Source organism: Protopterus annectens, chromosome 1.part0, assembly GCF_019279795.1.
Source record: "Protopterus annectens isolate FY-2018-M chromosome 1.part0, PAN1.0, whole genome shotgun sequence".
Taxonomy (NCBI): Eukaryota; Metazoa; Chordata; order Ceratodontiformes; family Protopteridae; genus Protopterus; species Protopterus annectens.
Genome location: NC_056725.1, coordinates 1,802,663,527 through 1,802,679,377, shown reverse-complemented (window position 1 = coordinate 1,802,679,377; position 15,851 = coordinate 1,802,663,527). Strand labels below are relative to the sequence as shown.

Here is a 15,851-nt window from a genome sequence, read left to right as displayed (position 1 = left end):
CTTCAAGGATTTGGCAAGCCTGTCCCAGCTCCTTGCAAGGAAATACCTGCAAGCTCTGGGGTTCATGGCATCTTGTATTCTCATGATTCCATATGCAAGACTGCATATGAGGAAATTGCAGTAGTACCTAAAGAACATTTGGTGTCAACACACACACACCTGGATATGATGATTCCTCTGCTTACATCTCTGCAGAAAGAGTTGCTATTGTGGGCAACAGCCTGCTTACAAAACAAGGGCATGCCTTTTCGACCACCTCCTGCCACTCAAGTTCTAACCACAGACACATCGGACTTCGCCTGGGGAGCACACCTGGATGGCAGATGCATACAGGGAAGTTGGAACACCCAGCAGATGCACTTGCACATAAATCGAAGAGTTGATTGCAGTTCAGCAGGCCTTACTAGCTTTCAAGCATCTTCTTTCTCCAGGGACCCTGCTTGTCAGAACAGACACCACAGTCATGTGGTACATCAACAAGCAGGGAGGGACTCACTCTTACCCCCTGTGCAGGCAATGCATGAAGCTTTGGTCCATTGCAGCATCCCTGGACCTGCATCTCCTAGCTCAGTTTCTTCCAGGAAGGCTCAATGTTTTGGCAGACCAGTTGAGCAGGCAAACCCTGGATCCTCATGAATGGCAGCTGAACAGAGCAGTCGTTTACAGCATCATTCAACGTTGGGGCACAACTCAGGTGGATCTTTTCTCCTCCCCAGACAACCATCTTCTACTTCTCTTTTGTACCAGATAGCATCATAGCAGAGCCTGGAAAGTGAATGCTCTGTCCTTCCCTTGGACATTGCTGTCAGTGTACGCCTTCCCTCCTCTTCTTCCCAGAATATTAGTGAAGATCAGGGATGAGCGACCGAGGACTATTGTCATAGCTCCAGACTGGCCCAGGCAGCATTGGTATCCACTGATTCACAGTCTGTCAAATTTCCTCCTTGGCATCTTCCTCTGAAGCCAGATCTTTTGGTTCAGGAAGGGGGAAACATTCTACATCCTCATCTTCAGTCTCTCCATTTGACAGCATGGCTCATTGTATGAATCAGTCCATTTCTTCTTCCCTTTCCCAGCAGGTGGTTGACGTGCTGAGGGAGGCCAGGGGGCCTAGCACTAGGAAGTCCTACGCTGGCAAATGGGAAAGGTTCTCTCTATGGACGCATCTGTGGACGCAGGCTAGAAGGGAATCTTCTTCTCAGCCTACCCTTCCTCTGATCCTGGAATACCTGGTTGATTTGCTTCAGGGTGGTCTTCCTTTTTCCTCTATCAAGGTCCATGCTTCAGCCATTTCTGGTCATTGTTCTTTTGAGCAACCCATTTTCTCTCATCCCCTGATAAAAGTTTCTGAGAGGTGTTTGCAACTTAAAACCTCCCAGAAGGGCACCTACTCCAGCCTGGGATCTTAATTTTGTTCTGGAGAAACTCACTCTTCCTCCTTTTGAGTCTGCTGCCTCTGCAGATTTAAAGTTTCTCTCTTGGAAGACCGCCTTTCTCTTGGCTATAACTTCAGCAAGGAGGGTTTCGGAGCTGCAAGCTTTGATGGCCGTGGAGCCTTTTCTTATTTTCTGTGCAGATAGTCTTTCTGAGAACTAATCCCTCCTTTATGCCTAAGGTGGTTTCTAGCCTGACTCTTAATCAGTCCATACACCTTTCTACCTTCTTTCCTAATCCTCGAAATAAAGGTGAATGGATCCTACATTCTCTTGATGTGCACAGACAGCTCAGGTTTTACTTGGACAGGACTAAAGACCTTTGGAAATCAGCACAGTTATTGGTCAGTTTTGCTCCTGGAGCTCAGGGCAAGCCTATTGATAAGCAAACCATTTCCAAGTGGATTGCATATTGCATCACCTTTTGTTATTCCTTTCATGGCAAGGTTCCTTCTCAAGTGGTTAGGACCCACTCAACTAGAGCGGCTTCCAATTCTGCAGCTTTTTTAAGGGGTGTCCCTACTAAAGATATTTTGGAGGCTGCCACATGGTCTTCTGTTCACACTTTCACTAAGCATTACAATTTGCCTCTGTTTTACAGAGCTAGGGCAGGGTTTGCCACTGCTGTGTTGCAAGGCATTATCTCCAACCCTTGATTCTGTTGGTGGTTCCACCCTTCTCTCTGGGCTTTGGTAATCAACCCATTTGTTAGGAATGCAACAGTGAAACACGATGAACATAGTACAGTTGTGTACACTTAACATAAATGTAGATGTTAGTGTATTCACTGTTGCAGTCCTGGTTTCCCTCCATCCCTTCCCCCTTTTTTCGTCCTCTTCTATTCTCTTTTCCTGAGGTACAGGCTAATTTGGATATTTGCCAATGTTGCTTTTGGCTTCAGCTTTATTTCTGGGGACTTCTGATTGTTATGGCAAGAAAGACTGAGGAAGTGGCATTGGCTGCCTCCTTTTGTATTGGACGCCCTGACTTCCTTTACAACCGTAGGCAGCCAACGTCATTTTTACTTACCTTTGTTATTCTGGCTGATTGAGGGCTACTGGGAGCCGGATAACCCATTTGTTAGGACTGCAACAGTGAATACACTGTAACATCTACATTTATGGTAAGTGTACACAACCGTACTTTTTACAGTCTGGGTTCTGTCAGTAAGGCAGCTGGCAACCTATCGAGTGATGTAGGGATGAGTGCCCAGTTTAGTAAGTTTCTCTATGATTCCAGAGTGGGGGATGGTGTCAAAGGCCTTGGCGAGGTCCAGATAGTTTGTGTGGATGCCTTACCCTCATCCACAGCTCTGTAGACTGATTCGAAGAAGTCAGTCAGGTTCAGGAGACAAGATCCAGCCCTTCACAAACCCATACTGGGTGGGGTCCAGTGTTTGAAGGTTGCCAGTGTCTTTGTTTATAAGTTCCATGGTAATGCAGATCAGGCTCGTCAGACTGATGGGACGGTAAGTCCTGGGATCCAAGGTGGATCCCCCCCCTTGTGGAGTGGGATAACTGTAGCGTGAAGCCTGAGGTGAGGCTATGATTGAACATGACACTTGGATGAGGTGCCAGTTCATTTTTGTAGCTCATGTAGTACACAGCCCGGGATATCATCTGGTCCCATGGATGCTGTATTCTTGGCGTTGGAGCACTTTCTACCTGTGTGGCCGTGATTACAGGAATTTGGCAATCTTTTGGTATTGAGATGGGCCCTTGAGGGGATGAGGGGGGGGGTGAAGTTGGTACTAAATCTGTCTGCCAGGATATTGGCGCGCTCTCTCTCTCTCTCTATATATATATATATATATATATATATATATATATATATTTTATATATATATATATATATATATATATATATATACACATATATATATATATATATATATATATATATATATATAGGCAACATAGTCATGTATACCTTCGATGAAATGCATCTCAAATGCCTCTGACTCCATTGCTTTGCTGGAATGTACTCTCATTTCTTTGAATATATTTATTAGCAGAGTCATAACAAAACCCAGTGCAGATAGCAAGCATGATAGAAATGGACCACCAACTGTTTTGGGAACAGAGATGAGTAGTTGGTTATGCCCTGGCATGGAAATTTTATGCCCTGTTTTTTTTTTTTTTTTTTTTTTTTTTCTCGTGTTTTATGACCACAGTCATTTCTCCAGGACTTTAAAATGATGTAAGAGGTGGACTCCACTCATTCACTGAAGTATCAGATTTAAAATTTGATATAAGGGAGGCTTGGTAGATATAACTGTTCTGTGCAGTTAAGCACAATGTCCATTACTCAACCTTTCCTAGCTTTAACTCCAATAATTAGCCGTTTCCTAGGAATGGAGCTCTAATGGAACAGAAAAACCATCTCAAATGATAGTTGCTTCTTTTTTTTTTTTTTGTGAGGAATTCAGGCATTGTAGAAGAGCTGTGACCTTTCTAAGGAATTAAGGTAACAGTGCCGCTTACAGAATGGTTAGGTGGTCGGAAGCGTGGCTAGGAAGTTTCCTAAAGAAGACAAGCCTATAAGGCAGAGCAGCAAACCTTAACTGAAGTGCAAGTAAGCCTAGGCTAATCATGTGATAGGAGTAGTCGGGGAAACCTAGACAGGTCTGCTTACAAATGGCAGGAATGCTGGTATCTGGTAAACCTTTTCCATTTGGAGAAGACCTATGTCTTGTGGAAGACTTAATAGCTTCTTGTAGGGTCTGAACAGTCTCCAAAGAAAAGACATACTCCTAACATCAGCCCACATGCTGCAGTATGAAAACTTTTGGGGAGGTGTGAAACGCCCTGTCCAGTTGTAGAAAAAGTTCATTTTTAAGTGGCATTGGCAAGGAAGGACTGGGTTACATTATGTGGATTGGCAAGGAAGGACTGGGTTACATTATGTGGAAGGAGAGAGTTTGAACTCTTTGCCAAAAGGGGTCTCCATTAATTAAAACCCTTCCCTTTTGGTACTTGAAGTACTCTTTCATTGTGGAGGACATGCATGTAGTAAATTCCTTGCAGAGCCTCAGAGAAAGCAGCTTGTACCCCCATTAACTCTAGCTACATACTGCAGAGTTGCAGTGCCTCATTGGGAAGTTGGTAGGAGCACCTTTGGATAGATTTGTCACTATTTGGATGGAAGATAGTTTTCCCTGACCAAAGAAGCAGTTTGAAATGAGTTTTGAGAGGCATAACCAGCTGCCACATTTCTGTTGCTATTCTCCATAACTAGTAAAAATGTGCTTAGTGTTCTTTGACCTTTTGAACAATCCCTGAATGCCTTGCTGGGGAGATTTCAGCTGCAGCTCTCTGGTTTATTTTAATGCCTGTTTCTTAAGCATTTAAATATCAGTGAAGCAACAGTTGAAAGTGGTAAGATAATGTTAAATATATTTCATATTATTCAAAGTTATTTAAAACGAAGTGCTCTGTATGTACAGTATTATGATATAAACAAAGAAATGTAAATTGCAGTAGAATGAAACTCTCCAATAACTTCTCAAACTACTCAGGCTTCTAGTAATTAAGTAAAAAAAATTAATGGCAGTGTACCATACAGTAAACTGGGTTACAAGTTGACAAATTGTCCTAATTTGTTCAAAAATGTCCTAATTTCTCCAAGGCTGAAACAGTAGGAAAAAAAGTGTACACGGATTCTGAGATAGCAAATCGATAAACACCAAGCCCAGCAACACCCACTGTCCTAGGCAATAACAAAAGAATTTGCTCATTAGGGAGTTTTGAAACCAGCAGCAGGATCTCTCAGAAATTGTAGGAAAATGTCTCCAGCAAACACAAAACAGAAATCTGTATTATAACTCCTAATCCTGGAGCAAAATCCATGGGAAATCACATACACTGAAAGTGTCTCCCAAAAAATTGGCAGCAAACAAAAGCAGCATCTCTGGAACATAAGCCACAAAGCCATCAGTGTCCAAATAACACAGTGCTGTAGTGTAAATAGAATGCAACAAACTATAATAAGGTGCAACGAGCAAAGGACCAGCACCTTCATAGTGCCAGGTATGGAACCACTGAGTGTTGCAGCAGTCAATATAGCAAACTCTTGACAGGGAGCAGCTGGCTGAAGAAATCTGGGGAAAGTTGAACGAGTCCAGATATAACTTGTTTAGCTACTAGCTACTAATGTTGTTTTTTCATCCTTATGCAGTCAAAACTCCCATCTTCTGATGTCCACCCGGAGATTTATCAACATCATCTATCCTAGTTTGATGTGCTTTGTCATCAGAAGGGCTTAAGAGTCTGTATGGTCTAAGATTCTCAAAGGACCCCCTTGAGAATCTGTAAGGTCTAAGATTCCAGACACAGCACCCCCCCCCCCCAGCTATATTGCACTCATCTTGCATCTTTTGTCAGAACTTGTGGTGCAGACAGGAGGTTGATGAAAGGGGTCTAGGCCAGTGACTCCCACTAGCACAAGGGGACCAGTAGCATCTCCATGTCACATGATCAGCTGATTGATCCCACAGATTCCCAGGTAATGCTAAAACTTCTTATCTCACATTTTGTTTCAATATGTAACCCAAGAAACAAAAAAAAAAGTATGTTGGGTGAAATTGAAACTGAGTTATGGGCCACTAAAATAGGTACAACATTCTGGATATTTCAATGGGTTAGAAAGAAACCTCTTTGTAATACTTAAGTGTTTCTTACATCAGTGCATCAGAGCTTCTAGAAATACTTTGAGCTGATAGGGAAACTTATTTGTGACTAATTCCAGGGGAGTCAGAAAAGTATTTTAATCCTTAAAGATTAGTTTCACTGGACTTTGGTAGAACATTTTCAGACCAAATTTATGTAAAAGCACTTTATCCTGGGGACTACAAAGGGGAACATTGTGACAACGGCAGTTAGGGGAATGAGAAAAATGCAAGCAGTGCAATAAGTACCCACATTTTAGATTTTTCTTCCATTTCTAACTTGCCTGGCTTTATTATTTTGACTTTGGAGATCTTTCTGAGGCTTATGGCATAGCTGGCAGAGATCATTAACACGTGTGCGTTGGAGACATTCTGCTGACAGATAAGATTCTGAGGCTAGATAGTTAGAGAACTAACTAATCCCATGATCTCCTGAGGCCACCAGTTCCAAGTATGTTGTAGCCCTTAAAATGGAATGCCAACAGTGAGACAGCAGTCTTGCAGCCAATCCAAGCTTCATTTGGCAATTCATGCTTTAGGACTGTCTGACACTAATTTGCAAGGATCCCTAGAGGGCCAGCAAAATAAAAATTCCCTCTGGGGAACTCCCTTCTATCCTTAGTGTTCCATATTTTCTGTTATAATGCCGGACTCAGTTTTACGAGTGTAAAGATGATTGTTTAAGCAATTCATAAGACCCAAGATGACTGATCTTCCAGCTTTGTAATTTGGAGTTCAGATGTCTTCCCAAGGAGGCATGCCCTGACCTTTTTTAACAAAAGTGATTCGCGGAAGTGTATGCAGCAATACGGCAGAGGATTCATATTTGGTTATTCCCTGTAAGAGCACCTTCATCCTGAGAAATAGGCATCTTCTGCCAGAAAGAAAATGGGTCCCATTCTGTATTGATCATCTGAACTGGATATCGAGGAAGAAGAGGATTTTACTATTCTAGGCAGCTTTATTCTATCCTGGGTTATGACACTGAAGTAGGTTGAGTTCTTTTGCTCTGGGTCTTCTGCTTTGAAGAGACCTTCAACTAAATTAGATGGGAACTTTTTAAATTAGAGACTGAGGAATTACTGGACCACCCATAAGAGCTTCCTTGAATTATTGAGCATTGAAGAGCCATTGGCTGTCTTTACAGGCATTCATAGATGTTTTTGATAGACTCCCTTGAGTTGGATCCACAAGTGATGCTATCCAGGAAGCCATATAACATTTATAGGGTCATGGAGAAATTTCAGTACATTTGTACAAATCCGTTTGCAGCTGACCCTGTTCTAATTTCACTGAATGACGAGTTCCAAGCTGTTGTCCACTGATAATCTAGTAATAGTGTTGCAAATGGCAAAGTAGGCTCCACATATGTTAAAAAGTGTGGGTATCCGTGTGCACGTGTGTATTCGTGTGTGCATGTCTATATTGTACATATATACTCCAGTTTAGAAGTAAAGGCTATTAATTGCTAAACTCGTATGCTTTGATACCAGATGCATCTTTATGCAGATGGATGCTGTGATGGAAGAGAGTGAAGAAGCCCTGAAGCAAAGTTATTAGGTTGCCTTCATTTAGGGTTGGTAAGCAAGTAGTTATGTGGCTGTTTAGATGCAGCTGCTTCAGGTGCAGTTAGGCATGGCTGAAGATCCAGCCTTTACCAGCTGATGTGAATAGACAGCACCTCAGTGCTTCTTCAGACAAAGACCTTTTGTTTGAACACCTTCAAAAGAACTGTTCAAGACACTGAAGGCCAAGAACAATACCATGCAAGTAGTGAAACAATTATTTCATTTTCTATCGTTATGGTGGTGGTGCTGCAGTAGCGTTGTCGCCCCACAGTTAGACGTTGCCCGTTCGATTCTCAGAGCGTCTTCTGTGTCAACATGCGTGAATGGGCGTTCCTTCGGTGAAGGTTGTACGTTAGGCCCGGCAAGCCAGCACGTGAAAGTCTACTGCCAATCATTAGCGGATCGGAGTTCCGCTGTGGTGACCCCTAACCGGGAAAAGCCGAAAGACACAAATAGCCACCTTAGGTGGGCTACACCTCAGAATCAAGATTTACCTAAGGAACTTGTGATAGTAGCACCACAACCCATGTTCTACTTGGAATGAGTTGAAATAGTTGGTAATATAGGTATAAGCTAGTCCAGGGAATGCCATTCATGATTCTCCAGGGGTCTTGAACCTTGTGTATGGGTATCTTATTTCCGTACTTGGGAGAATTATTCAAAACCCTTAACAGCACAGGAAGAGTGGAGCAAACAAGACAGGGCCACGTGTATCAGTGTTGGAGATGTTGCTCTGAATCTGTGCACTCCAGGTATTTAAGCCAAACCAGATGCTAGGTGTACAGGCAACACCATGTTCATTTAGTACAGATGGATGAGAGGAAAACGGGACCATTACCAAACACTATGTAAATGGTTAGAGTGAGTTACAGGCTGACTAATCTGGGATCAAACTGCTTAACAGAAGCTTTAGCTTCAAGTGTTTGCTTTCCTCTCCTCCATTTCCTCTGCAGATCAGAGCAGGGCCACCCCACAACCTGTATAATTAGAGATTGTAATTTTTTCACAGTCTGAGAATGGAGAGTTCTGGAACTAGATCTGCTTCCTCTGAGTTGCACGTTCCAAGAGATTCTACTCTGTATCCATGCAGGGAAGCCTGAATAATGAACCCCATATTAATCCAGTGGAGCAGGGGGCTCCTGTACATCCCATGGCCCTTCCCCCAAGTTCAGGAAATCCCCATAAAAACAAGAGCCTTAGATTAAGCCTGAACCTACCCTAGGACTCAATTCCAGCCAAGGGTTTACTCATGCTTCAGGAAACCAAGCAAATTGCCACCAGGAAATACTACCTGGTTAACGGTATAGGTTTTTGTGTGTGGTGTGCAGACCAAGATGGTATTAGTCTCATACATTATCGTATAGGCCTAAGCAGAAGATAAAGGCCTGACGTGTCTCAACTGAAGTGCACCTGTTTGCCTGCTTATTCCTACAAACTGATTCTTTACTTGAAACCTGCCAAATCAGGCCAGTGCTCATTTATTGAAACTTAATTTTGTAGTAAAAAAATTGATTTAGGTTTTGAGCATGCACATACCTACCACTAAAATACTTGTACTGGAAGACTTTTAGGTGGCCATTAACTCACAAAGTGAATGACAGACCTGAATAAAGAGCCTTGCACAGTCCTACACACACACAAAAAAAAAAAGTGGAAAGAAAAAATGTTTGGCCATGCAGGAATAATTCACAGTAAGGTTTATTGAGCTCTTTAGTCTAAATGAAAAGACTTTATCAGAATGACGTGAATAAGCAGATAAAATACACCAAGGCTTACACAAACTCTCGATAGCAACTGGATTAGCGTAGAAAATATTTACTCTTCGCTTTCATCTACTACAGACTTCTTCAGAACAAATAACATGAATACATTCAACTCCTTTTAAATCGAAGTGCACCAATAAAAACATTCCCTTAATCGGTTATACATTCAGTTATCTAATAAACAAAATATACACAAAGCTTCTTATTGTATAATCAGTATAATAATTTTAATAACATGGATGCATCTAAACTGTTTCATTAAATTCAGTCTCGTTTCTTAAAATAAAAAAATTAATATTGATAGAAGTATTAATTCCTGGCAGTTTGTCAGCCCCTAATTTCAGTTGCCATAATGTTTCTTTTTGCTCAACTTGGTTTCTGTAATCACCACCTCTAAGATCTGTAGGCACTTGCTCTAAAATAGAGAACAAAAACATTTTTTTTCCTTGCAAACTTGTGTATTTGTATAAAGTGTTGTTCTTGTCGTTATTCCTATACAAAAACAGTCACAGCTTGAACACACACTAATATATATGACACTCCCCTAGTCTTGCAGTTAAACACCCCTGGAATGGCCAACGTTCTGTCTGTGTTTGAGTGATAAAAGGCCTTTCTAAAATGCATATACATACTAAGCACATTACATGGGTAATATGAAGGTTTTTTTTAATATTGATTTAGATAATTGAATGTAATTAATTGATTAAAGGAATGTTTTTATTGGTGTACTTGGATTTAAAAGGAGTTGAAAGTATTTATGTTAGTTCTGAGGAAGTCCGGAGTAGACTAAAGCAAGGATAAATATTTTCTACGCAAATCCATTTGCTATTGAGAGTTTGTGTAACTCTTGGTGTATTTATTTTTATTTGTTACTGAATGACAAAACACACAGCTAATAAAAAGCGCAGGGACATGATATACCAACACTTGTGTGCTAAAAGAAAGAAATAGCAAGACAATCCTGTTTGGCCAAAGTTTCATGCATTTCTATTTTTTGTGTTCGAGAAGGGTAAATACTGGAATAGACAAGCTGATTAAATTGTTTTGACAAAGAACTGTTTTGGCAACTGGAATTAGCTGTTGAGCAACCTCCAGAGTTAAATGATCATGTGCATCAGTTGTATTTTGAAACCGAAACATGAGGGAAATCTTTATTGGTGAATTTTGATCACATGGTTTGGTGAGTATTCTATAAATGTTTCATTTCCTGTGTTTCATCATTGATGAAGTCTTCATGTAGACGATTGCGCTCAAACTCTGCAATGAATTTAGACCCAAGTTGTCAGACTTATTTTTATTATTTAAGTCTGGTTGGCTGTATTTTTTGTTTTATTTATTTTAGACAGTCCTCCACAAAGACAGGATGTCACTTTAGATCAATTTGTCTTTCTTACCTGACATGAATTCTAAGCTGGCATTTAACCAAACCATACAAGTACTACTTTTTAACCAAAACCTTTAAGTGACGGGGATAGCATTGAAAGCACTAAAGATTTTCAGACCAAGTGGGCAGCTTTTTGTTTCTTTTATGGCAGGAGGACAGGACAGTTGCCAAGCACAGGGTAAATGGTCAGTAAATGGATTTTTTTTGTTTTGCCCACCATGTAAAGAAAAGCTGTAGAAGCAGGTTAAAATGTGAGCCACTAGGGCAGCAGCACTTCCAGTCAGAAATTACTGCTCACATACCAACCACACAAAAAGCATAGGCAAACTCTTATACAAGTACTCCACTGCACAAGCTTGGAACAAACTCCCTGTAGATGTACGTTCCATCATCCACCCAGCCCACTTTAAAGAAAAACTCAAATCTTACCTACTTAACTCCAAACTTTGCCATTGTCAGGCACCAACTTAAGCACCCCACTATAATACCTTTCTTTCTCCCTCTCCTGTGTACTCTGTTATCTTGGATATGTACTAATGTTTACTAACCAGAACTGTTGCTTAAAAGCACTGCTTGTATATATGTAAATAAAATTGATAAAAAAAAAAAAATATATATATATATATATATATATATATTTTGAGTACTTGCATTGCAATTTACTCCTTTTACTTGCATTTTCTGTATAATTAAATTTTAGATGCTTAATTACATTTCTTTGTATAACCCTGTTCTTGTTAAAATTTAGAATTTTCTGTAATTTGTTCATGTATTGGAGCTTTTTTCCACAGGTCTCCACTGAAAATGGGCCTCAAGCCCAGTTGGACATACCCGGTTAACAAATGTCAATTAAATAAATCTACCCCAATTGCCTTCTTCAGGAACATGTTCTTAGAAAGACATTGAGGCAGCTGGTGTGGATCTCTAGCCATATGATACCTAAGCAATGCAAGCTAGACTTATTCTCCAGGAGTAGAGTAGGATTCACCATTGCAGGACATATTTGCTTCTTCCCCTAGAGGTGTTGGCTGGATTATCCCTTGGGTACCTTGTACATAATACTTTTTTTCATAGCATTGTAAGTGATGCTAAAGTAGTGATCCTTAGGACAAACGTATCACAGTTGTGTACTCACCATAAAGGTAGCTGTTCATGTACAAGGAGCACTTGTGCATTATAAACTCCATTCTGCCACCCGAGGTCCTTTCGTATTAGCTAGGTGTGTCCGAAGACACCCTCCTATATTAAGCCCTAGCTGCTTCATTCAGTTGTGAAGAAGGAATGCACCTTAATCTTGCCAGTTCAAAACCTTCTGCTAGACTGCATGAGCGCAAACAGTAATTTGCTTCCACACACCAAAAAAGAACTGAAGGTGATGCAGGTTGCTGCCCCAGTTTTACTTGACTATACGTCTGATGGCCTTCTGTATGGGGACGATACCAACACTGGTCTGGGGATGCCCATGTTCAATATTAAATCAGGTGAAATGGAGATCCTGCTGTGCCCAATTCCCAAGTATTAAGTGTACTGCAGCAGTGACCCTTGCATTGCAACAGCAGCATTTGTGGTGTAAGTTTGCTTGCACAGTTGTACTTTATTGAATATCCACTGCAAGAGAATATTGGGTAGTATTGAATTGTCTTTGACTACACACAGCCTAGAAATGTTTTGCTTTGCCACAGCTTGAAGTATGTCATTAGTATCCATCCTTGCAGCTTGGATTTGCACTTATTCCATGCTTGGACAGTTAATGGAGTTTCATACTAGCCAGTGGGAGCCATCAAGTGAGGTGCAAATGGAGTGCTGGAAGAATTCTGACCTGGCTTGGATGTCTGCTAGGCAGGTCTGTCTGTACTTATGCCCAACAAATTTTTATAGGTGCAAGATGGCCTATTTTTAGTGTGCTGCCTTTAATCTCTCTAAATGTATTTATAGGGTGCTGAGTGTTGCTATTTTGGTGAGACAGAGTTAGCATTGTAGGAAGGGATATTACTGTACAGGGATGTTGTGGCACATGAAATGTAGGACTTTATCCATGTATGGCTAATGGAAGGCAACACAGAAGTTAAATGCTTATCACAGTAATGATACTTTGGATATGTACTAGTTTTGATTGTAACACACTCATTGTTTAAAAAGAACTGTGTGCGCTCGCGTACGCGTTTCCATAAAGGGTGACACCAGGGTTAGTGTGAGAAGGCGATAGCTGAAGTTAAAATTCCACTTGGGAAAAGTGTGTGATTTTTGTCTTGTTCCTTATTTCCTTTATTTTTATTTTTCAGATGAGCATGATGCCGTACAGAAGAAAACATTTACAAAGTGGATCAATGCCCGTTTTTCCAAGGTAAGGGCTATTTTTAATGTGCAGAATTTTGTTGTTTTAAAACAAATATTTATTTATAACAAGAGTTGATCTTAAACCCAAGTGGTATGTTTATCTTACAAACAATTATGTCCAAGTCCAAGGCAAATAGATGCAAGTGAAACTTCAAGAAAATTCCTGGCAGAGTTGGGAGAAATGTCCTTATTCTTTGTCTGGGTTAGACTTCCGTAATTGCTTCCTGTCTTGACTGTAAGGCAGTCCATGTTCTGCCATTGGAAGTACTTGCATTGCATCTGACATTGCTGTCTAGATGATGAGCTTGGAGATTGCATTGCAAGCTGGACAACATTCTCATGATGGTTTTACGGTAGTGACGCACTAAAATACAGTGGGATCTAGTTACTATTCTGTAAAATTGCTGATTGTCCAAGTAGCTTCCCATGTAAGCTTTTTCATTTAAAAATAAGTATATATCTGTAGTTTTACTGAAACCCTGATTTGGGTGAAATCTTCCTGCGTAAAGGAGTTTAGTTATTCTACATACAAAGCCCATGGTCGCAAACTTGACAGTGATCAGTAACTGAGATGTAGAACTGGATGGGCATGCCTTGATATATTTGTTACTCATTTTTCAATTGTAATTGCCAAGTCTGGTTTTTGTTGCATATATGTTTTTTAAACTTAGTTTTGTATATTTGATTTACTGCCGAAGCTGACAAAGGGCCCATATGGGTTTAGAGAGAGAGCGTGAGTGGTCATAACCCCCTATAGGCAGATTCATTGATCTAACAGTGCTTTTTTTGTGATATGTTAAATGAAGGGCGACTTTATCACTTCTACTTGGAAATTTCCAGCACTTGATTGCATTGAAATGCTTTGTGTCTCTCTGGTGGGAGCTACTAACAGGTCTGATAAACCAGGATGCAGAGTTCACAAGAACTAGTTGTGAGAATATCTCTCAATCTGGAAACCTCAAAAATCTGGACAAAGGCGGATGAAAAATAGGTACAAGTCTGTATGCTTATTAACATAAAATTTACATACATAGTTATGCAACCCCACCCATTCCGATGAAACTGTGGGATACCAACTTACAAATGCAAACCAAAGAACTTACAACCAAAATATGGCCCCAGACCCTGTAGTAAATGGTAACCATGTGTAGCAGTGATGTTAATTGGGAAGGGAGAAGTTGAACCTTAGGATTTAGATTTTGGTGACTTGCAGTTATGTGGATTTTGTGGTAAAAGTAGGGCATTTAATGGTAGGCAATATTCTAATCTTAGCAGAAGAATATTATAGTTTGCTAGGACATCCAAAAGTCATTCTCCATGGCCTACTGATCAGTGGCGTAGCTAGAGTTTGTGCCGCTCGGGGCTGTCTGAGTTTGCCACCCTTCCCCCCCTCACAAAATCATGGCCAAATGCGGCCCCCCTATACACAGCCTTCCCCCTACAGCCATTCCAGTGTCTCATTACTTAGCTATTTTACCCCATTTACCATAAACACTGTAATATGCATACTGCTTTACTTTACAATAATTTGGATTTCATTTAAAACTTTTATTTCACATTTTGTAGCACAAACACTAATAAACGTCATCTGCTGAACAACGCAATACAGTCTCAATGAAACTAGACTTAGCATTAAAAGTTCTTTGCCCTTGAAAGTAAACTAACGTTCATTGAAACAGCATTGAAACCCACATTTAAAGAAAATGCATCTGGTCACTGGCAGATAAAGATTACCTTTGGACTGTTTGCAAATCATAGGACCCTTGCACACAAAAGGTACATGTGCTCTTTGATGCACCTTCCTGATTGTGTTAAATTACATTCCTTGTATAATACAACACACTTGTTAGAGCATGTTTTAAGTTTATTGTTTTGAACATTTTTTCCAGTAAGCAATGAAACAAAATGCATGAACCAATAATGTCAAAACTGCCCATTTCAGAACATTTCCATCATAAAAGTCTACACAAACTTGTACAATCCACCAGTGTCAGTAAATATGCACAATCTCTGCAGAAGTAAAAAGTAAAAAAATAATCTAAATTCCACTTTAGAGCGATCTGTAACTAATGAATAGGTTGCTGCTAACAAGCAATTTTATATTTCTTTGTTTCATCTACAAATAGCGCCTCCTGTTCTTGAGAAATAAATTGCCTATGTTACATTAAAAAAAAGCTAGTAATATTGCAATAGGGAATGGATGGCAAACTGATAACAGGTTCATAGTTACCAAGTATCTTCGGCAAAGAGGACATTCTCAGGACTACAGCATCCACCCCCTTTAAAAAGCACAACACAGTGTATCAGCAATCCGTCTACATACTGTGGGAGTAGAACCCACAGCCTTACACACACCCTAATAAAGAAGTTACAAGCCGTTAACGGCCGTTATGTTCACAGATCCGGATTTACTTTGCAGCATGCAGCAATTAAAATAAAGTCCCTTTGTAGCAGTTAAAATTAATTTGTAGCACACATGCACACAACCTTAAGCCTAATAATAAACAAGCCATTAAATTAAAATAAAGAAGCTATTAATGGCCATTACGTTCATGGTCCCACAGATCTTGCGACTTACTTTGCAGCCATTAAGTTCGCAGTTAAAATAAAGAAGCTGTTAGTTCACAGCCTTAAAATAAAGAAGCCGTTAGTTTGCAGTCTTAAAATAAAAAAGCCATTAGCGGCCTTTACGTTCATGGA

General features: G+C 40.3%; 1 protein-coding gene across 2 annotated transcripts in view; it reads left to right on the top strand.

The window, feature by feature from the left end:
- UTRN (utrophin) overlaps positions 1-15,851 on the top strand; it is a 4,744,936-nt gene that overhangs the window by 805,284 nt on the left and 3,923,801 nt on the right. For both annotated transcript variants that reach the window (XM_044069601.1, XM_044069592.1), the window contains exon 3: positions 13,097-13,158. In XM_044069601.1, the coding sequence (XP_043925536.1) occupies positions 13,097-13,158 (62 nt within the window). The remainder of the gene's footprint in view (positions 1-13,096; positions 13,159-15,851) is intronic.